Here is a 23053-nt window from a genome sequence, read left to right on the forward strand (position 1 = left end):
ACAATTGCAGCTCATGCAATTTTGAATATCTCATGTGACCATATTGTGGTTTCAATAATGTTTTAATTATTTGTTCATTCCTCATCTGAAACGAAAACATTGGCCTCCACGAGAATTTTTCTCCACAGACTTGAGAAAATTATTTATTTGTATTTGATGTGCAAAAAAAATTTTTGGTGCCTGTCTGAATGAACATGCATTAGAATTATCTCTTATTATCTTCACTGTTTCATTAACATTAGACACAAGAATGTTTGTGTTCAATGAATGTGTTCAAATCTTCTTTTTCTTCAAGGAGGGTAAAAAATCTGGAAAAAATCTGCCAGTGGGATGAATCCAACCCTTATCAACTTGTCTCCAGAAGTTTCTTGAGTCATGTGTCATTTTCTTGATCCTCCTGGGCTGATCTGCTTTTTTCTGTCTTGTTTCAACAAAAAATCCCGAAACAATTTGAACTGTGTTGGAAAAAAAGTGGGATTATCTCCTCCTTCTGGCCGATATTTTTACTTTGTGTGAAGAAAAACTAAATTTAACCCTGAGACTGAACGATAAAACAGGCATTTTTTACTGTGTGTCTTCTGAGCCTCTGACCTTTCACCTCCTTACAAACAGCCTCTGGCAGCGTTAGTGACCGAGTCCTTCTCGATAAGAGCCCGAGCTGAAATGCAACATGTTGGGTGAGTGTTAACATGGCAGCTCGGACATCCCAGCGCCGACAGGGAGAGGGCAGATCCCAGGTCTGTGCCGGCTGTCGTGTGTGTTTGTGGCCGTGTACCTGCACCACCCTGTCCTGCCTTTGTCTGAGGCCACAGGAAGCAGAGCTGCAGGTTACAGTCGGGCTTCCTGTCCTGCCCGGGTATATGGGGACAGGGAGGGGAGGGGGGACAAGGGGAGGGGGGCCTTATGTAGCCCTATGAAGAGACGGCTTTGCCTCCCAGTTTCCATGACAACTGCTCCTCTACAGTATTCAGCCGTGGGACGGCCTCTGCATTTGAAAGCGGCTCCTCGGTGTGTCTCAGCCTCTCTCTCTCTCTCTCTCTCTCTCTCTCTCTCTCTCCCTCTCTCTCTCTCTCTCTCTCTCTCCCTCCCTCTTCATCAGCCGTGCATTCTTCTCCACCATCTCTGCCTTCCATCTTCACTTGATGCTGCGCTTTAAATCTTTGAGCGGCATTTGCATCTGAATCGGGTTACAGTCCTGTCCGAGGTGCCATTTAAATTAAATTCCTCCAGTTTGCAGGCGAACACACACACACACACACACACACACACACACACAGTCATTTCAGAGGCCTTGTGTCAACCTGCAAATGTTGGCCATGAGAAGAAAAAAAAAAAAGGCTTTAAATGTGGAGTGAGCAAACATGATGCTGTGTGCTCACATTGCTGCACGGCGGATCAGATTGTTCTCAGAAGCAGGACCGCCTTACAGTATATTATTTCGCAATTGTATTTCCCAAAAGGCCTAGTTAATCATTACACACTGTGGATGTTTACACACTGAGCCCAGTGACGATAAAAGCACAATGCCGAAAAACAGAGAAAAAGTTCAGATTTGCACGGTTGAGATTAAAAAAAAAAAAAAAAAAAAAAAAAACGTCATAGGGCTTTAAGTGCAGGCATGTTCTCAGGGCACTGGTGTGTGTTTTTTTAGAGAGCAGACTTCACCTCTGTCATGCAGAAGAGCCGTCTCGTCTGTAAAAGCCGTGTGACCTACATATGACGAGGTGCAATCCCGGGTTGGCTAAAATGCTTTTTGAGAGCGTGCAGCTGAGGAGGGCCACAGCGCGATGCACGGCCCCTCGGGTTCAAGGCTGCAAAAACAAAAACAGAAATGTCAACAGAAGGGCTTTGATCATATCCTTATCTCCTGATTACATACTATCATGATACTTGGATGCCAATTCAATATGTACTGCCATTCTTAAGTATTGCAATTCAATATTACTATTTATTATGATTTTTGTTTCTTAAATTCTCCTCTAGTTTGTGGCTGTAAAGTTTGATGAGGCTGTGATTATCCTAGAGGTCACTATGGGTCATTTTATACAGTGAAATGGCTGCTATGGGGGCCAACATCATCACACAGGAATCAAATGTGGCTCATTGAATCCACAAGAGTCTCAGTTTTCCAGTCAAAGCCAACTGATGCAGCTCCAAGACTGTTTAGGCCCCAGTCTGCACACACACACCATTTTACAACAGGCCACAAGAACACATGTGGACTGCAGGCTTTGGGGCCCAAACTGCATGGGATTAGCAGAAGGTGGGCGTGTCTGCAAAGGGGAGAGAACCCATTTTCATTCAGACAGCTGGAGGTCAGAGGTCAATGGACCCCGCTGGAAGTGGCCATGACAGAACTTTGGAGCGATATTTAACCACCTTGCCAACCACCTAGCATGACAAGCTTGGCACCAACAGATTCCCTAGGCTTAAAATTGACTCTAATAAATAAATTGGTTGCAAACCAGAAAAATTGGATTGTCATTACTCTATTATTTAGTCTAAAATTTCACCCGTGGTCGCTAATTTCTGTAGGCGGGGGGATTTGAATCCTGCTAAGCACCAATCGCCAGCGACTGACGTGTCCAGCTGCTGTGACGTAGTTCTCAGTCGACACGGCAGCTGCTTTAGCCCGTTTACAGCAGCGTGGCAAATCCGTCGAACTGAGCAACGGTAGCCAAATTACACAAAAATGTCCATGCCAAGTCAATTTGTTGGTGAAAGGAGTCGTAACAAATGCAAGACCAGCTCTATGTTGCCAAAAAGCTGATGGGAAAACATATAGATGAGTGGTAAACTTGTTGAAGCTGTTAGTGTGCTAGCTAGATGCTGCTTGTGTTATTTGCTTCTTCTCAGGGCTGAACCACAGAACATAGAGGAAGCTAATTTCTCAAGGAGGCGGGTTCTTGAAAAACAGCTAATTAGCGGAGTTGTATTGCCGGCCGATCTTGTCGGCATCCACCTGCACTTGTCAACCTCCAAGTCTCTGGACTCAACTCTAAAGGACAACCACATCTGTCTCTGGTAGACTACTGAGTTCACTGCAAAAACAAAAAATCTTACCAAGAATATTTGTGTTATTTCAAGTCAAAAATGTCTTATTACTAGTCAAAATCTCTCATTACACTTAAAATAAGACATGATCTCCTCAGAAGTAGCTTGTGTTTAGACAATTGTCTCTTGTTTCAAGTGAAAATTTGTTTGAAACAAGTGAAAATTTGCTTGTTTCATTGGCAAAATTTGTTTCTTGTTTCTAGCTAATTTTCACTTATTTCAAGTGAATTTTCACTTTTTCCACTGGCAAATTTTGCCAATGAAACAAGCACATTTTCTAAAAATTGTCTAAAAACAATTTACTTCTGAGGCAATCATGTCTTATTTTAAGTGTAATGAGATATTTTGACTAGCAATAAGACATTTTTGACTTGAAATAAGACAAATAATCTTGGTAAGATTTTGAGTTTTTGCAGTGTGGGCAGCAGGTATTTTATGGTAGATCCCAGATGATAGCCACTGTGACTGAACAGACAAAGAAAAGAGAATCTCGAACTCCATCAACAGGAAACCCAAGTCCCGCCCACACGGTTTGATTGGCAGGTGATCCCTGGGAAGTGAAGTGTAGATACACCACAGCGAAGAGAGGGCTCAGCAACGACGACAGAAGCAAAATATTAAAAAAAGGAGACTTGTTAACCCTTTCAGACACGACGCAGCGGCTCTCACCGTCCTCACCAGATTTCTCTTCGAATCGAAATGATTTCCAGATGATGAAGCTTTGCAGGCTGCCGAGACGCTCCAGCCTCAGACGCACCAGCAGAAAACACTCAGCCTCATTGGGCTGGTGGCTGAGTGGAAGCCTGATTCATACATGAGCCCCGGCAGCTCTCAACCTGCTGCATCTTTAATGGGCTCACACAGACGGGCCCGGCTCTGCAGAAGCAAACCCCACCGTCTATTCGCCGTTTCACGAAGTCGCCGCAGCGCCCTGAACGCCAAGTGACCAGGACGGCGAATCAGAAGCCTCCCGTGTATCTGCTGCATTTCATTTTCTGTAAGGCAAGGCTTCCCTCGGCCACTCCTTCAGGCCAACTTATGAGACTTGAGTGAGTGTTACAAAGCAAAAGGAGGAGGAGGAGGAGGAGGAGGAGGAGGAGGAGGGTGAGAAACAAACACGATGACTGTGGCTTAAGTGTTGCCAGGATGTTGGGCAATACCTCTGGTTTGTCTGCAGGAGGGAACGGCAGACGGAGAGACATGAAAGAGAGCAGCTGCTGACAGTTCAGACGCTCCCCTGTGAGGAAGGTACTGGAAAAAAAAAAAAAAAAGACAAGAGGAGGAAGAGGAAGGGAGGAGGGAGAAGGAAACCAGGGGAGTGTAGAGCTGGAAGAAGGAGGAGGAGGAGGAGGAGGAGGAGGAGGGGGGGTGTGGGGTGGAGGGGTTCCTCTTTTTCTCTCCCTCCCTGAGACGGATTCCTCTCAGTCGGCGGTGAGAAGCAGAGCGAGCCTGACAGCCTGGGACTTCCTCATTTATTTCTTTTTTTTCTTTTTCTTTTGGATTATTCTTTTATTTTTTTTTATCACCAGATATTGTTTTGTTGCCGTATGTGTGTGTGTGCCGTGCAGCCGCTGCCGGTCGCTGTGCAGCATGGAGGCCAAGTCCCTGTTCAGCCTGCACAAAGCCCTCGCTCAGCCCGTCAAGATGTGCATGTTCGATTTCCCCGTCACCATCCTGGACGACCTGGTAAGACCAGAGACGCCGCGCCGCCGCAGAGCGCTGCTGCCTGCCTGCGTGTGTGTGTGTGTGTGTGTGTGAGAGTGAGAGAGAGAGAGTGTGTGTGTGCATATGTGTGAGACGGTGCGAGACTGAGTGCATGCAACTAGGTCTACATCTATGTGCAAGTGTGCATGTACGCCGGAATGTGTGTGTTAGAGTGTGTGTATGTTACTGTGTGAATGTGTGTGTGTGTGTGTGTGTGTGCACAAGTGGGTTTTGTGCAGGTGTGTTCAGTTATGTGTATTGGCGTGTATTGCGTGCATCTTTGCATAAAGGTGTGTGTGTTTGTGTGTGTGTATGCATGTGTGTCTATGAGAGGGAGAGAGGGAGCATTAAAGTAGGTCAGTACATGTGTATGTGTGTGTGTGTGTGTGTAAGTGGTCATGCGAATAAGTGCACCGCCTGCAAGTGTGTCTGTATGTGTGTGTGTGTGTGTGTGTGTGTGTGTGTGTGTGTGTCTTTTCATAAATCTACGTCCGCTCTCTGAGAATCAGTGTCGCTCCTGCAGTTTTTCTTTCTTCCAAACGTGAATTTTACTTTGTTGTAGTTTTGCTTTTGCTTGTTTGTTTACCTTCACACTGTTTTGTTACCAGTGAAACAAAGCGTGTAAACAAAAGGTCACCTGACCCAGCAGCAGCTTCTTTATTGGACGTACAATTCTGATTAGGCTTCTTGTAACTTCCTGTAACACTGATGGCGATCTCCTCTTCTTCTGTGGTGTCCAGGCCAGGCTGCTGTTTCAGAAGGTGCCTTTCCTGTCCAACCCGAGCTTATTAACGCAGAGCTGAGGGGGAACCTGAGATTTTTTTGGCTCCGAGAAGCCAGATTAGATGAACTCTAGATCAGTTACCATGGTAACGTAAGATGTGAAGCGAACCTGCGAGGTTGCAGCTTTATTTGAATTAGTCTTGAGATATTTTGTCAGACGTGGTGTGTCCGTTCTTGGCAATCCCGTCCACACTGAAGCTCAGATTATTAGCAGAAACCAGATTCTTAGCTGAAAATGATTACAAGGTCTGGCAACTTTGGGTTCTTTCACTGTAGGGCTGCATGATACAATGATATGTATCGTGGGATGAGAGAAAAATGTCTATAAACAGAGATTTTCCTTTATCATTTCTGTCACTTTCATCAGTATTTTACATCGTTCGACATGGTTTGGATGTAAGAAATCTGACAACGACCAGATGATTATCTTGCAAAATACGCTGCAGACCGGTTCGCACGTCAGACTCACACACACAGCAAACGTGTTCTGCCACTTACAGAAGAGCAACGAGAGGCAGGACAGGGAAAAGAGCCAAAAGATGTGAGCGACATGGGAGACGAGTGTTGAACGGCGAGAGCAAAACTCAGTTCTGCTCAGTGTCACGTCCAAATGAAAGGAGAAAAGAGAGAGTGGCTTTCACTTGTATTTAGTTCATAGAATTACCAGAAAATAGCCATGATGCATGTGGCTATTTTGTACGGGTATTTTTTTCATTAAATCTACAGAAAACACACGATATTGTGATATATATCATTATCAAGGTATGAAATGATTTCGTCCGTGTCGCTCAGCTCCACCTCCCTGGTGTTTCCAAGGAGTTAGGAAATAATTTTAGACTTGCTTCAGTGTTAAAATAGCTCATGTTTCTATGCTTTAGGTTGATCAATTTCACCTCGCTTGTTCTTGCATATTAACATATAAATCTGCAGAAAAAGAAGGAGAAAAAGGAGGCAAGTTCCTTTTCTACGTAAAGAGTCAAGAGTCCTCTGTAAATGAGCATTAGTCCACACTGCAGTTGCTTGTGCTGGCTATCAGAAAGCCTTGTGGTTTTTGGTCTCTCCATGTTGTTAGTGTAAATTATATTTTTATTTCTAATGAACTGTGCTACAGTTCTCTTTTAAAGACAAGCCAGACTAACACTTTTGGTTATTTGTCGCGTCGTTCTCCTCTGGCCAAACACACCAAACTGAAGGGAGTTAATATAAACTGCTACAAACATGCTCAAAGTGAATGAGCCTTTATTTGAGCTGCTGTGTGTGTGTGTGTGTGTGTGTGTGTGGCGTGTCAGGCTGCCACCAAAACACACGACACACCCAGGCAACCGAGCGTCTGCCCTTTGATATTTTGACATGCTTGGTCATGCCTGTAATAATCCCGCAGCGCCTAATGAGCGTGTTGCTGCGCTCCTGTGTGAGCTCCATAATGAAGCCAAAGAGCGAGTGTTATTTTTAGTGCGGTGTTGTGGCCTTTTGTGTGCACACCGAGCAAGGCACTAACACGGCCAGGGCTGCAGGTTGGATTCCTGCTGCTCCAGCCGGAGGAGCTGCAACATCAATGCAGCTCTGCTCCGCTTTGGATAAAAGAGTCCATGTTCACCCTCTGAAATCCAGCAGCCCACAGGTAGGGTTTTATTTTGAAATGTATGTATTCATTTTCTTTATTTCTCCTCAAATATGTTTAAAACATTGCTAACTTTACCTGTGAGGACACTTTTCACTGTAGAGTGTATTGTTGTGTGTAAAACAAACAAATAAATAAGTAAATAAATAAACAAGATTTTTGCAGTGGAAAAAAATTAGAAAAAATCAGTTAAAAATCTAGAAGAATAGAAAGAATAATATATTTTTTTAAGAAATCAGAATTTTTAAAAAGCATTTAAAAATTGTGAGTCTGTCTCCTGACCACATAGAAGCATTTACATCAGGAGCAAATTTCATTCAGGTTTCAAAACAGTAATATTTTATATTTAGGAGAGCTTTTATAAATCTGCTACTTTGAATGATTGGATTTTTTTTTATGCTTCATTTTTAAATTTGTATATTAGGCTTTTTAAAATTTTCCTTTCCTGTTCTTCTTTTCATGTCCCTTTATGGTTTTGGTAGTAAACATTCAAACATTTTTAAAATATAGCTGATTTTACCTGTAGAATTAAAAAAAAAACAAATTTTAAAACTTTTAAAAAATGTATGCAAACAAGAAAATTTATATTATAATTTCTAAAAAGTATTTAAAAATTGCGAGTCTGCCTCCTGGCCAAAAGAAAACATCTTCACTGGGAGCAGTTTTTTAAAAATATTTTTCATAAGAAAAAAAAAAGGGAATTTCATTCGTGTTTCAAAGGCTTAATGTTTGTTTTTTGAATTAGTTGTTTTTGTTTTATGAGCCTGCTTCATGTTTAACTTTTTATATTCAGCTTTTTAAAAATTTACATTTCCTGTTGTGGCGTGTCCCTTTATGGTTTTGGTAATCTCGTTGCTGTTATAGTCTGTGTTTGTCATTACCCTGGGCTGTTTTTAACTGCGTCTGAGCAGCGCCCCGGGTTGCGTTTGGAGGATGAAATGAGTTCTGTAAATAAGACTTGATTTGATTTTGATGAGCTCCTCGGCTCGGCTCTGCTGTCGGTGTGAAAGGTGGATTCCTGCTCTCAGCTGTTAGCTTCCTTGTCTTTCTCACACTCTCCAGTCCTGTCCACCTGCTGTCAGTGGCTCGGAGCCACACAGTGTGATTGTATTTCATGTTGCCTGCTTGGTTCTCAGGGACCAGCTGAACATGTTGCCTTAAAGGAGTCGTTCCCCAAAAACTGATTCACCCTCATGCAGGTGAAACAATCAGTGTAACAGCTGGTGCAGCTTCAAAACCACTGGGAGTGAATGGAGACACTCTCCTTAGAGTTATGAAAATGGAAAGAAAATACCATGAAATTTTCATAAACAGCACAATCCAAATGTTGTGAAGCCAAGTAATTGCACAGTGGGTCCAAAAGTCTAATATTTAATTAACAGCTGCATGATTTTCTCAGTGGCAGAGCTCTGTTCCCCCTGTGGGTGAAAGAGTCTGCTGCTGCGTTCATGTGCTCCTCATCAGCTCGTTATCCTGAGTTTTACATCCATAAATTCAACTTGTCGTGTATTCAAGCACTTTTTAGTCAGAAATAAGCATGGACTTTGACACAAAACCAGCTTTCATCAGTTTTGCATTTGATTGTTTGATTTTGTATTTGATATTTTGGTAAGTTTATAAGTTTACAGTATTCTGACACCACTTGAAGGCAACATCTTCTTGCTGCATTTTGTGTGGCTTGGCACACGGCACAAAGTGCAGTTGATTTAACCAGTTAGTTATCCTTTTGTCTTTCTCTTTAACCCTATAAAGCCTGAACTATGAAAGAATTGGCAGAAAATTCCAATTTTTTTGAAATTGAACCCTTTATTTAGTCCTATAACAAAATATATATATATATAAAAAAAAAATAAAAATATGTTATTACACAACCTTTCTGGTGTGTGATATATGATATGTACTTGAAGTGCCAATGGTATGGTCCAGGGTGAACAGGGGAAGTGTTCAAAGGTATACAACAGTATTTTGGTCAAGTATTGATTAAACTGAAAACGAAAAACGGAATTGAAAATGTGTATCATATATGATACGAATGGCTTTATAGGGTTAAGGAGAATGCGCTCTGTGCCAAGACTCAGTGCCATTTCCGTGATGAGTTAGTGAGCGAGCAAAGAGAGGGAGAGCACATTTGCTAATTGCTAATTTCCGAGCCATTAGTTTTTTTGTTTTTTTGTTTTTTTAAATTGTCATGACATCGAATGCATCATGTCATGACAATAACACAACAATAACTTTGACCAGGTGCTGGACACCAAAATTACAGTCGGCCAACAGATGTGTAACAACACCCAGCAGTGCACCTCTCCTCCCACCTCCTCACCAAAATACCAAACGCACCCAGGCGAGGAGAAATCATTACTGCACCTCATAAAAAATGGTGCTGCACCTGCACAAAAACAGGGCCCTTAGTGTCAGTGTGATGCAGGACAAGTGAGGACAGTTTACAGGATAATGAGGTAAATTCTGGACTGGACACACAGCGTGCAGCCATTTGACTTCCTAACGCTTCAGTTATGCTTCTGGCAGTAATTTTGTGGTGATTTTATCTTTAGGAATTCAAAAGAAACCGTCTCCTTTTGCTCAAGTTTGCTTTGGAGAAAGCTGCAGCTTGGACTTTGAACATTTCGCTTTACTCTTCTTCCCTTTCGTCCTGCTTTCCCCCAAAATGACATCACCGAACAGCCAGTTTCAGACCAAAGACAGACGTATGATCTGTCTTATTTGTTGTTCTTTCAGTTACCAAAAAGCTGCTTATTGTAGCTTTTAGGGTTAGGGTTAGGATTAGTGTTAGGTTTAGACCAAATAGTATTTCATTCAACACGTTTTCTCTACAGTCATTTTATTGTTGTTACTTCATCTTATGAACAGGTTGCTTCCTTTCAATCATCCAATTTGGTGGACAGTTTTGTCCAAGGTGCCTTACAATAGAAAGAATACAAAGACTTTGCTCAGCTCACCTCAAAAGAAGCAAAATAACAAAAGAATCGACAAAAGGACAATCACAGAAATCAAGGTAAGAGGCAGAAAACTGGGCCTGATACCAGACTCTAAGCAATGTTGGTGGGAAATGTTGGAAGAAAATCAGGAAGACCCATAAAAGTGATTCCTTTCACAACGTCAAAGGAACGGGGTTTTTCTTTTCTTTTGGCGGAGAGATCGGCTTTTGTCCTCCGAGGAGCTCCACTCTGCAGACGAGCCTCTGTTGGCAGCAGTCGGCATGAGAAAGCATTTTTAAATGCCAGGACCTCGCAGCTAGGAGGAGCACCTGAATGGCTCTGCGGCTGGAATAATGGCAGGGAATAAATCCAGAGGCTCTTAAGAGCGGCCGGCAGACAGACAGGCCTCTGAGCTCTCAGGAGTTGCTTCACTGGGTGTGAATGGGAAGCTGCTTTCAGAGGCTCGTCTCTGTGTGTCACTGGGAAAATCTCCTCTGGGGTTTTCTTTTTCCCACCGCAAAAAGACGGGAGAATACCAGCCTGTACACTCTTTAGATTTTAGATACGATCATGTAGTGCTTCTTGCTTTACAAGAATTAATATGTGACTTTCCCTGCAGATCATAGCCTGAGGAAAGTCCCATGCCAAGCCCTAGCAGCCCTGCATGGTTTGCATACTGACGCTGTAGTCAATCTTATTAGGATGACTTTCAGATTAAGCAAGATTTTAAAGTAAAAATTCACTCATTTCTGCTAACTGAGACGCCATAGATTCCACCCGTTTGCCCAAATTAAATTGTGGTTACAGTTAAGTCACTGCTTGGACATGCTTTTGCACATAAGAAGTGACAAAACAAACCTTGAACAAAGAAAATAATTTCCTCAAACAGTAACGTAGCGCTTGAGAGCTGTTGTTTTCCGATGTCACCTTTGAGGATTTCTGAGCAGCGAAGTCTTTCAGACATCTCTCGGAGCCGCCAAAATGCAAGAGTTGCCAAAAGAGTGTTAGGGTACCTGTGAAGGGCTTAATGCTCGCTCACGCTCAACGTTAAATCCGGATGCGGATGGAGACTTCTGTCCGTACTCTGCGTTCATTTGATCTGTGTTTGTGCAGGTTTTCAGGAAGCTTACAGAGCAGCACCACCAGAAATCGTGGGGGCAGTGTAGCCGATAGTTCAAGGGATACCGGTCTATGAGCGAGACACGAGGAAGAAATGTAAAAAAAAATTGATAATATTAGAGAACGGAGTTGTCCGTCCACCTGTGGTGATGTGTTTAATGACCTCACAGACCACCGCCATCTACACCTCCTCTTCTGCCTCTTTGTAGCAGCTCCATTATTACGACCTCCTCCACCGTCGCCATGTTGGTGGTTGTCAGAAACTTTGGACTCTGCGCTGCCCTCTAGTGGATTTGTTGCTTAACATCCATTTTCCTGACTTTTTCCTGGTCGGGTTGGTGTGTTTGTGCTCTGTGTTGAGTCTGTCCAGACAGGGCAGGAAACTTTTTCATCTGACATCTAATGAATGAACAAATTCAGATTTTACCAGGTGAACCACAGTGGATTTTTTTTTCCTTTCTTTTTTTTTTTTTTTGGCAGGTGACAGGATTATTGCACAAGTGATTGTTATTGACCTGAGTTGTCGAGCAGGTGAACTCTGCAAACAACCAAACAACCAAAAATGTACCAGTACAGGTCACGTTTGGGGAATTGTGGTAATTCCCACCGTGGCAGTTCCAGTCAATTTTGACACCACACACGTTAGAGAGCAGCAGGCCTGTTTGTTCTTGTTAGTTGCTTCATCTGCTGAGGGAACTCCCCTTGAATTTCAGGTCCTTGTGTGTGTTGCTTTCATTTTCTGCTCGGCTGTCATAAAGTGTCTTACCGCCGGAGTGTTGTGGTGACGGTTTGAATGATCACCGATGATGTTCATTTCACTCTTGACAGCCATGGACCTACCTACTCAGACTCAGAAGCTTGTCTCTTTTCCTTTTTTTTGCTTTTTTTTCTCCAACCGTCAGCAAAAGTTAATTTTTTCCAGTGTTGTTCCTCGTGTGTTGACTCAGCTGGTAAAGTAAACATGCGTTGAGAGGACGTTTTGAGGGGATTCGGCCAATCTGTGACTAGGGGAGTGGGATCTCCGGACCCTCGTCGTTAGGGTTTTTTGCTCCAGGACCCGTCAGATCGGATCGGCAAAGGGTTTCGTGATGTGGCATTGGACCCGCTGGACCTGCGGACTGCTGGCCAGGCCACGCTGCATCAGGCACGACGAAGACAACCACCGAACCAACACCGCTGTCAGGCTGACTGGCAAGAAGGCAGGCAGACAGGTCGGCTTTACTGCCTTATTTCCTCATATCTTTATTCATTTGGCTATGAGAGGAGCGTTGCTTCTGCATGTAAACAGGATTGAACTTGTGTCTTTCCGCTTACAGAGCAAGTCTTTCTCATCTCCGCGCCTCCCTCCTCTTTCTAATCTGTTTCAGGGCTCGGTCAGATTCTCTCGAAATGATGTGTGACTCATGTCGGACCTTCTTGAACTAGGGAAGGAATGATAGCACTTTATCTAGTGCTGATAGTGCTGCGGAGTTATAAACTTTAACTTTCACCTGAGTCTAAGCACTGACCTGAATTTGCCTTTACTTTGATCACAGTACACTTTTTCTTCCTAGGTTGTGAAAAATGCAGAAAACTGGATTACTGTGCTTTAGATTTGAGACGTGGGACTGTAGTATAACTACATTGTGGAAACACTGTGTTAGCTTGGCTTTGGCCCGATACTCCTCAGTCATCTCAGTCAGAGTTTGAGAATGTGTGGAAATATGCTGACCAAAACCTCCTCGTCACACTTTCAGAATGCACGTCGCTGAATACAGAACTAAGATCTGATGGCTCAGACACATTGAAGTGAAACTGAGTGTTACAACATACAGTTCGGTTGCAACACTGAAGTGTGTGCAGCACAGAAACATCACAGACACAGAAAGCTCGTAAAAACATCACTTTGTTTAGCTCCCGCATGTCGGCGTGTAACCAGAATAAACCCAAACACATGCAGCTCCTGCGGCACTATGCACAAGACGACAATACGCCCCAACACAAAATACAAATGAATGTTCTTGTCACTGTTCACTGAATGCATTAAGTGTCATTGGAGTGGTTTAAAGCCATGAGCCGTTTTTTTTTCCCGGTATCACAGTGGGATTACGCAGGTCAGACTCGCAGTGAGAGAGCCTCGCTGCTCCTCAGGGAGAGCCCACCTGTCTGCTCACACTCACGTCTCTGATGAAGACCTGTCAGGATAAACTGGACTAGACTGGGAAGTGAACCTTTTGCTGCCCGTCTGCCCACAGCGACAGCACAGTGCAGTTCACTCCAGTTCAGTGCAACTTTATTATGATCCCAGAGGGTGATTATTTTGCAGGCCAACAGCAGCACAGCAGTAGACAGCACAAAGAACAACAGAAAGGTTAAAACCAGACATCGTCTTACTCATCGCAATGGGCGCGAGTGCCTATCTGTTTAACAACTGTTGGATCCAATGAATCTTTGTGTCTTTTTGTTTTAACCCTTGGTGCCTTGAAACGGGCACCGGAGGGGAGCGTCTGGAGCTCTGAGCGTCGTGGGTGGTCGACATCATGAAGCTCGGCGTGGGCTTTCTGCAGGGCTCGTCTCTTGAATCATTCTCTGTGATTCCTGTAATCCTGCTGCAGTGATTCACAATGCACCTCAGAGTGTTTTTCCTTTGCCCAGTTTGGATTCCTCACCAGCAAATCATGGAAAAACACAACACTGACTGAATAAAAGATTTGTGAAACATGGCCATTATTGTCTTGTCAACACTGAAGGACTTCAGTTTCCTCATACAAAACAGGCATTGTTGACCCTTCTTACATATGACATCAGTATTTGAGTCAAAGCAACGTTGACTATCAGTGCTTGTATGTCTTGACACTCTCCACCACTTGGCCTTTGATGGTGGTTTGTGCAGCTGCGGGTTTTCATACAAAATCAATAGACATGTCCTTGTTTTGGTTACATTAGGCTGTAAAAGCATCACACCAAGCTACAAAATCATCAGCAGTGAGCCGTACCCCGTCTCTTCCTCCTCCAGTCGGCTGACAATAACAGAATTGTCAGCAAACTTCACAATGTGTCTGTTTTTGTACAGGCTGCAGCAGTCCTCTGTGTACAGGACGTCCTGCAGACAGGGCGACAGGACACACCCCTGTGGAGATCCAGCAGAGGACACCAGTATTTTATAGAAAGGCAGGCATTGAAAAGTCTTAAATTCATCCCACAATGTTCAAATCTAGGTTACAGCAGCAGCTTGAAATATTTTGCAAGTCAGATTGGTTTTTAAAATAGAGAAAAAAAAAAACCCTGAGTTGTAGTTTTGGTTCGATGTGGCTCCCGGCTACGTCTGGGATGTTTTAACTCTGTCTGAGCTGGAGTGCAGCCTGAGATCCTCCAGTCCTCAGCAGGCAGGGAGGGACTTCTTGGTCATGTCAGGATCTTGACAAAAGACCAAAAGAGACGGGCCTTTGTCATCAGGGCTCCTGGGTTTAGGACAGTCTGCCTGAAGAGCTTCACCGAGCTGCTTTTCAAGCTGCAACACGCAGCGTTGCGGCTCTTAACGCAGCAAAGTTTTTCCTCGTCCCGCCCTCCTCCCCTTTAGCTGGTCACCCTCATGCCTGCCAGTCAGTTTGATGAGCTGTCATGTTTTCTGAAGCTGAGGTTGCATCATCTCCAAAACATTCACAGGCAGGAAGGGTGTTGTAGTTTTGCATTTTCCATTACTTTGAATTTGTATTTCATTTTGGCTCTTTGTTGTCAATTTCAGTTTAGTTTTAATTGATTTTTAAAGCAGGGCCCTTAGTTTAGTCTAGTTTTTATTTTTTGAAAATGCTTTGTTTTAGTTGTTTATTAGTTTCAGTGTTAGTTGTAGAAAGTATTGTGTAATAAAAAGCAACAAAACATTATACCATTTACAAAAATGTATTCACTCAGGACAAATGAACAACCATCCACAAAAGGCAACTATAAAAGACATTTGGCAGTCATTTTATTTGTGTCATTAACTAGAAAATTCAACTGGACACAACAACAGCAGCAGCCCATAAAATGTAGATATGGGCACAAACATACAAACAGTCTACAGAAGATGCAAAAGTGCAAAAATGTGTGTAACGATGCTTCTGAGTTCAAGCCAATTTCAGACAAACTGTGAACACAGACTGATAATGGGGAATTTATCCTGTTTATCTTGTTATTTTAATGTCAAAAAGTTGTGCGTGGCAGCTTTAAATCACTGCTTAGAACAGATCTGGAACTTTATTCTCATCGTATTTGGCTGTTTGGGTCTCTTATGTAACCCGTTGCTCCGTCCATGTCTGGCACTTGTTGCTCTGTTTGTCTCTGAGGCTTTTATTTATTGTGGACCGGCTGTTGGTAGATGGGGAACACGGTGCTGGCAGCCGCCCAGTCAAACACACAGCAGCTCCACCGCAGCAGCCAGGGCTTTACTGCCTTGCTAAACGGCACCCTGACAGGCCTGTTTTTTTGTTTGTTTTTTTTTTCCAGGGAGCAGATGGGGTTACTCATTCACTTTCCCTGCCCAGATTTTCCCCAACTGGGTATTGAACCAGCAACTCCCCCAGCAGACATCTAACGCTGAGTAGATGTTGCACCAACATGGAAAACTTGAGTGAAAATTGAGCCAAAAAGAAAACTGAGACATCTGTGGTCAAATGCGCCTGGTGCCTGGATCATTTTGTGAAATCAGGATGTAAATATATTCCTGTCATCGGCTCAAAACTTTTCCAGAGCTGATTTAATACGATTTTTTATTTTTTTTACCCTGCCTTAAAGGACCATACCAGTGATTCTGCATGTTTAGTGTAATATCTTCGAAATATCTTTTCCCAAGGCGAGCAGTGGTATTTTACAACTGCTATATCACTTTTCCTCCCTTTTCTGCAGCCACTGGTTTCCATTCATTCCACTACGATATGAAAACGAACTTTCAGAGACTTCACACTTTCTTCACTCCAGTTTTCCATCACCAGAATAAAGTCCTCCACATTAGTTTTCCTAAAAGCAGCAGCACTGTTGGGTTTTAGTGTGGAGTGAAAAAACTCTCTCTCCTCCGCCAGGGAAAATAGTTCCCAGAGAAATATTTGCTTTCCACAGCCAATTATCAGCTGTGTGGTTTCTGAATGTCGAGGAGTTTGTTTGCCACGGAAGCAGAACATTATAAAGCAGCTGTTTCAACCAGAAATTCACATTTGAAAATCATTGGGATTTTCATTAGTTGTTGTGAAATCTTTTCCACCCCCACATGATTTGCACAACGGTTTGTTGACATGTAAAATACGGTTTAATTGTAGTAAATAATCCAAACATTCAGAATCACTTGTTTGGTCCTTTAATGTCATAATGTGACGCTTTCATGCTGGTTCGAGTTGACTCTGAACGCAGCTTCATTTTGCACGCTGCTGTCCATCAGAGGCTTCCTTGGTTATGCTGCCCCAGTGCCTGTGTGTTTTTATCTCTAAGTACAAGTGTGTGTGTGTGTGTGTGTGTGTGTGTTAACGTCATCCTCCCCAGAGAGCGGTAAACCATGTCGGAGAGTCTGCCAGAGCCTCAGCAGCAGCATAACAACATCCTCTGCTATTGATTTCCAGCAGATGGAAGCAGAGCTTTAGTTAAATCACAGCAGACTCCAAACTTGGCAGCCTCTGTGCTCTTACAGATTACTGGCCATCAAACAATAGGAGTTTTTAAAGACTGATACACCGCCACCAATGTTTTTGTAATGGAGCTGCGGAAAGCTGATATTTTGTGTCAAAGTTCGATATTTTTTAATCTGAGAATTTTTTTTTTTTGCCCTACAAAATTCAAATTACTGAGAATTAATTTCTTATTAGGTTAGAAAAAAATATGTTGTGTTGTCTGGTTCCCTGGGTGTGATGTGAGTCCACATGGTGCTGAAATCTCCTCGTTAGCGGCTCTGAGCTCCCCTGGGCTGCTGATCCACAACACTGGATTTGTATCTCTCCATTCACTTCCACGGCTAAACAGCTCCCAAGATAAAATAGCACTTTGAGCACAGAAACCAACACCAACACAGAGGATTGTGAAAATATAAACAGCAACAAGTCCCGGTACCCATTTTAAGAGGAAATGAGTACCCTTCTTTTCTTGTTATTATCCTGTTTGAATGGGAAAGTAGATCCGGCAGGCAGCATCTGCAGGAAACTTCCTTATAGTTACCTTGAAACAAGCTGATAGCCCAGTACTGTCAAAAATAATTGTAATTGCATGAAAAAATGGGTACCGGGACTTGTTGGTTCTTATATTTTCATAATCCTCTGTGTTGGTGTTGGTTTCTGTGCTAAATGTGTTATTTTGGGAGCTGTTTTGCTGTGGAAGTGAATGAAGAGATACAAGAGATTTGTTTTTGTTTGCATGTTTTATGTGTTCATTTCATTGTTCAATAAGTTTTGTATGTTTTTTAAATCAGCATGCTTTCACAGCAGCTGCTCACCCAAATGTAATCTCTCACTCCCACACACACACACACACACACTCAGCCTGTGTCTTCCTCTCCGACAGCTGCAGATTTGTGAGTTACGAAGCGCAGCGGCCAGCGAGGTCAGACGTGTTTGTTGGAGAATTCCTCCTCCGCTGGCGAAGCAGATGTGAATGTATTAAGGCACTTTCACACCTGCTCCTCCTGTTCTCTCTCCTTTTTTTGTGAGTGTTTTCCTGGACTAAGCTTCTGGCCTGCATTACTGAAGGAGTTACTCTTTCAAAAACACCAACACATCCTTTATGGAAGTGAAAGTCTATCCTTACAGCTCATCATTCAGTATATCTAAAACAGAGAATCCGGCCTGTGGAAGTGTTGTTTTTTTATCAGCTGTGAAGTTAAGTTACATGACAGAATTTGTTTTAAGTGACATAATTTATTTTAAACCATGGCTACAATTTTTATCATTTTTATTTTATTTATTTATTTTTTTAATAAGCAAAGTTGTCTTTTTATTCAAATGGTGGATGCCTCCTGTAGGAATCCCAGCCTTGACCAGTAGGAGGCAGTATAAGATGAGAAATCCACAGAGGCTCTCAGGCCCCGTCAATAGAAACTACAGAAATTTCCCCTTCATGCATTTGCCTGCAAAAGCACCGCAGCACCGACTTCATACCATTTTTTTCACTGTCAGATTTAAGATTTAAATAGATATACCACATCGCAATACATGTAATCATGGGTATTTCAACTTTCTGAGATTTGCTCTCTATAATAATTCACAGTTTTACAGCGCAAATCACCTTTTCCAGCTGATCACCAGCATTATTAGTCGTCTATAAATAACACCACTGCCTCAGCTTTAAGTGTGTAGGTAGCTTATGTGGGTGGAAACCCCCCCCCCCCCCCGCACACAGGGCTACTTGAGTTTAAATCTGATCCTGATGAAGATTAAAATTAGGATTGTGGTGCAGCAACAGTTTATACTCGTGTGTCAGATTCTGAAGTTTCACTCCATTTGTTTGGAAAGCAGAATTCACTCCCTGGGCTTTTGCTTTCCTGTTGCCTGTTTCATGTTATGGACAGGAAAAGGAGCACACGTGTCGTCTTCATGTGTGATTTCTGGCCTAAACACACACCAGTCAGCTGTGTTTTCAATATGAATGTGTGTGTGTGTGAGTGTGTGTGTGAGTATGTGTGTTTTCTGTCAATGTATTCTCTCCATACCAGCCTGCTGCCATAGTGAGAAAATAGCAACAACACACAGCAGTCATCATTTCCCAAATGGATGACGTAAGACTGGGGGAGGAGAACAAAAAAAGCCCTGAGTTCAACGCTGCCTTCAGGGTCAGCTTGGAAATATGCACTACCAAGTTCAAACGCAATAAATACCACCTTCGGCATGCATTTGAGAGCATTTGTTTGGAAGCAAGAAAATGTGCCTTGTAGGGGAATAGTGAGTTATTTTGCTGGCTTTTGTTTCAGAGCCAAGTGGATGGGTGACGGTCTATTTCATGTGATGTTTGTTCTCACAAATGTTGTACCGTATGCTGTTCTGATAAGGGAGAATATGTAGAGAGAAACTAGATAAATTGTGTTTGACAGTTTTAATGGAGGAAACGTGGCATGTATTTGTATTGTGCCTCAAGACAGTTTCTCTAGTTGTTACTCATCTGCTGCTGTGGGATTTTTCTCCTGTTTCTCTTTTTTCCAGGAAATCTCTAGCGCTTTGTTGATTTGTGCCACGGTGGCAGAAAAAAGGAGAAAGTATGTAGCATGCATGTAGCTCATTAAATTGTGCACTTAAACTGTTTGACAAGGAAATCAAACAGTTGAGCAAATTTTGTTCTTTCCATGTGTTTGTGATTGCACATCTGCTGTTGCCGATAGATCCCGTGTTTTATTGCGCTCAAAAACTGTGTTTCAGTTTCTCTGAGAGTTGAACAAATAGTAAAAATGGAAAATTACAGAAGTATTGTTTATTTAGGCCACACAGAGAGCCAAACAGTAATTTAGAGGAGTAAAATACATTTAAGAAGTTGGCGTGGTTTTCAAACACTCCGGGCTGTAAACATCACTGATCTGCTTTGTTGGGGCGTTGATGTGGGCTAGACCTGTAATTACCACATCTGATTCAGCAGAAATCTTTTTTAAAAAAAGTGGGTGAACTGTGGCTTCCAGTCAATCATCATCATCATCATAATCATAAGCCAAAACAACAAACAGCATGAAGAAAAAAAAAAAAAAAACAAGTCTTGTTCTGCTTCATTTGAGTCTTCTCACCATGGTGCATTATTAAGGAGTGTAAATTCACTTCAACACGAGTGAATCCGTCCTGCAAACATACTTAAACAAGTCAACGTTTTAATCGTCCACTGCATCCTCGATATAGATATTTCCGACGGCACTTAAATGCAGCAGCGCCGTGTGGGCGGGGCCTGAGAAAGCCCCCAGTGTGAGTCAGGACTCAGCCGAGCGCAGCGCACCGACACACCGGAGGCGCCACGGTGAACCTCGCAGCCACCGACGGAGCTTTCTCTTCGGGTTAAAACAACAAACAACAAGAATAAAAAACAAACAAACAAACAAACAAGAAAACAAAATGTCTGTCCGTCGCTGTCAGTGAACCTCCGGCATCCATGGTCTATTTCCCGGGGATGCAAGCCGAGGCGCAGAGCGTCAAGCCGGGACAGCTGGATATGTTTGACGCGTCGTGGCGGGTGAAGAGCATTTGGGATGGGGTGAGGCTGGAGGTGGTGGAGGACCAGAGTCCGGTGGTCCTGCACAGCTTCACACATCTGGACCCCGACCTGCCGCTGCTGGAGGTGAGCGGGGAGGAGGGCTGCGGGGAGGAGGGTTGACTGACCCCGCATGGAGGGTGAGGTACCGGCGCTGGTGGTTACGGAGCCCCGCTTTGTAAACAGGCGGAGAGAGCTGAGTCAGGGGCGTGTAAAGGCGATCCGCGGTGGGGGTGCAAGGAGGGGGGCACCCGGGATTTTCCAAGAGTCCCCGCAAAAACCGGCATTCTTAAATTTATAATAATAACTTTTATTGCCTGAATTGCTTGGCACATATTGGGAATTTGTACTGGCATGAAATAACACACGGGATAAAGAAGGGTGTAAGAATTACAAGCAGCAAAGGAAATAAGCAGATATTCACTGTGTTTACGATAAAACTAATTATAGAAATAGAAGAAACTTAATTTGAATATTGAGAGGAAGAAAGTATCTGGATGACTGTACTGTTTTTCAAAGGTTTCACTCTCATCACTGCACGCATCAGTCCGCCCACAGCTCTGACACTGACTGATGCCTGTGTGCCTCATCATCATCATCATCACCATCACCTACTCGAGGTCATTTTATACCACCTGGCACACTTTTTTTTTAATTTACACCACTCACTGCCCATCAGCTGAAACATCCTCAGTGCGTGGCCGGAAACTCCCTGCCTTGTTGTTGAACCGGATCCATGCGTGGCTCAGCGAAGGATTCTCCACGCAACACGCCGCTTTACGCCTCGTACGTCTGACCAGATGAAGTAAGCGAGGATGAGTAATCATTTTTAATGGTCTTACATAAAGCCTGGGATCAGACGAGGACAGAGGCGTAAGTGATACTGTGCGGAGATGCTGGCTGACCACGCCGAGGGCAGCATCGACCCTCTTTCCGGACCGGGTGCTGTCGTCGTTCCCGGTGCGGATGGATATCACAGGCATAATATTAAAGCCTGTGTGTTTTGTGTAGTCATGCTGAGCCTGAAGGGCAGCGCCGGCCTCTCCTCCATCTCTCTAGTCTGATCTAATCCTCTCCACTAACACAATTACCTAACGCTTAATCCCCCAGCTTCACAGGCGAGCTCTTTCCTCCACAATCGCCGCCTTTCTTCCCCTCCTGCTGCGAAGGTGAAGGCGTACATTATCTGGTGCTGTGGTTGTGTTACAGTATGTGGAGGTCACTAGGCCTCGCCGTGCCGCCGGTGCTTTTTTCAGTCATTTGTTGATCCCTCTGGCTCCGTATAACCCACATCAGCACTTAGCCTATATATATCATATAGCAGAGAGGATCATATGCCTTTGAAATGGCTCTTTGCCAAGAGATCAGGTGACTGCCGCCTTATACTGCTGCCAAAAAATGATGCCATGTAGCACCGCTTTGTGCACTACTTTCTCTCTCCCTCTCTCTCTTGGCATGGGCGAGAACATCACACAGTATCAAATTATCACCCAAATGTGGGCAGATTTGTCTTTGGCAGATGAATTAGTAGAAAGTCTGGATGATTATCTGGCTTGAATAGCACAAAACACCGCTGAAAACATGCAGAGCGACATGCTAATTGGAAAAATGTTCAGCAGGCATTTTCAAAAATCCTCTGCTTGGCTTTGATTTTTTTTAAATGATCCTGCAGGTGAACCAAAAAAAGCATTCTGGAGATGTGATGTCAGGTCAAACTCTCTGCTAAAATCTCTCATTAACTGACAAACATGAATACATATCAGACTTGAAGCTTTTTTATATTCAGTCTTTGTCTCAGGGCGTTGTTAAGGGTTCATCGGCACAGTGGTGTTTCTGTCAGTCAAACAGCGTGGGCGGGACTGTTGACGTCTTTTTATCTATAGTTGATGCTGTGGTTTCGTTCACTTTTCTCATGATGTGAAGGCCATGGAAACACAGCTTGTTAAGGAGACGTGCTGCTTTGTGGAGCGGCGAAATGAGAGCGAATAGTTAACAACTAAAATAGCTTTGTTCTTGCATTTTTATACTTTAAAGACAAAGCATCTGTCTGTCACCTTCTCCTGTAAAAGAGGGGAAGAAGAAACAGAATAAGTGTTTGAATCTTTTTTTTTTCTATTTTAACTTCATTTTGTTTTATTCAGCCAAGCACTGAGATCTGGGATTTTGTTTTCATGGCAGACCTGGCGGGGAAAGCGGCACTAACGAGAACATAAAAGTCGCAGCTAACGCCGCGCAACAGTGTATTGAAGTGAGGAGTAATCAAAACACAATAAATAATGCTCTGTGAAGGCGCTGAAAACACGCTTAGTCCAATAGCAGAGCAGTGAGATCAGAGGCCAAACTTGTTTAAGTCCCATCGAGCCGCCTCGAGAGGCCTCACAAGCCGTTTGAACCCACCGGGAGAGGCCAGCTCATTCATTCAGATCATTCTGAAACGCGTTCCAAGCGGAGAGAAAGAATGAAAGAATGAAAGAATGAGGCCTGCTGCACCTACGGGACCGCCACAGCAGACAGAAACGCCGAGGGCTGTCGCACATCCGCCTGATTCTGTCCGGACCAGGAACAGACCTCCTGTTGTCTCCGTGACTCCGCTCACGCTGATTTGCTGCTCATATCTCGTGTGTTTTGGACAAATCTTCCTATCTGTGTCACGACACAACTCGTATCTCATACCAGCGTGAAC

At 43.5% G+C, this 23053-nt stretch overlaps 1 protein-coding gene across 4 annotated transcripts in view; it reads left to right on the plus strand.

Moving 5' to 3' along the window:
- The window catches only part of ralgds (ral guanine nucleotide dissociation stimulator), a 70327-nt gene that overhangs the window by 5557 nt on the left and 41717 nt on the right, over nucleotides 1-23053 (plus strand). For 3 of the 4 annotated variants that reach the window (XM_030060712.1, XM_030060713.1, XM_030060714.1), the window contains exon 1: nucleotides 20085-20457. The exons of the other annotated variant lie outside the window; for it this stretch is intronic. In XM_030060712.1, coding sequence (XP_029916572.1) covers nucleotides 20272-20457 — 186 coding nt within the window. In that variant the 5' untranslated portion in view covers nucleotides 20085-20271. Of the gene's footprint in view, nucleotides 1-20084; nucleotides 20458-23053 lie in introns of those variants that run through there. 4 annotated transcript variants of the gene reach the window in all.

Source organism: Myripristis murdjan, chromosome 9, assembly GCF_902150065.1.
Source record: "Myripristis murdjan chromosome 9, fMyrMur1.1, whole genome shotgun sequence".
NCBI lineage: Eukaryota > Metazoa > Chordata > Actinopteri > Holocentriformes > Holocentridae > Myripristis > Myripristis murdjan.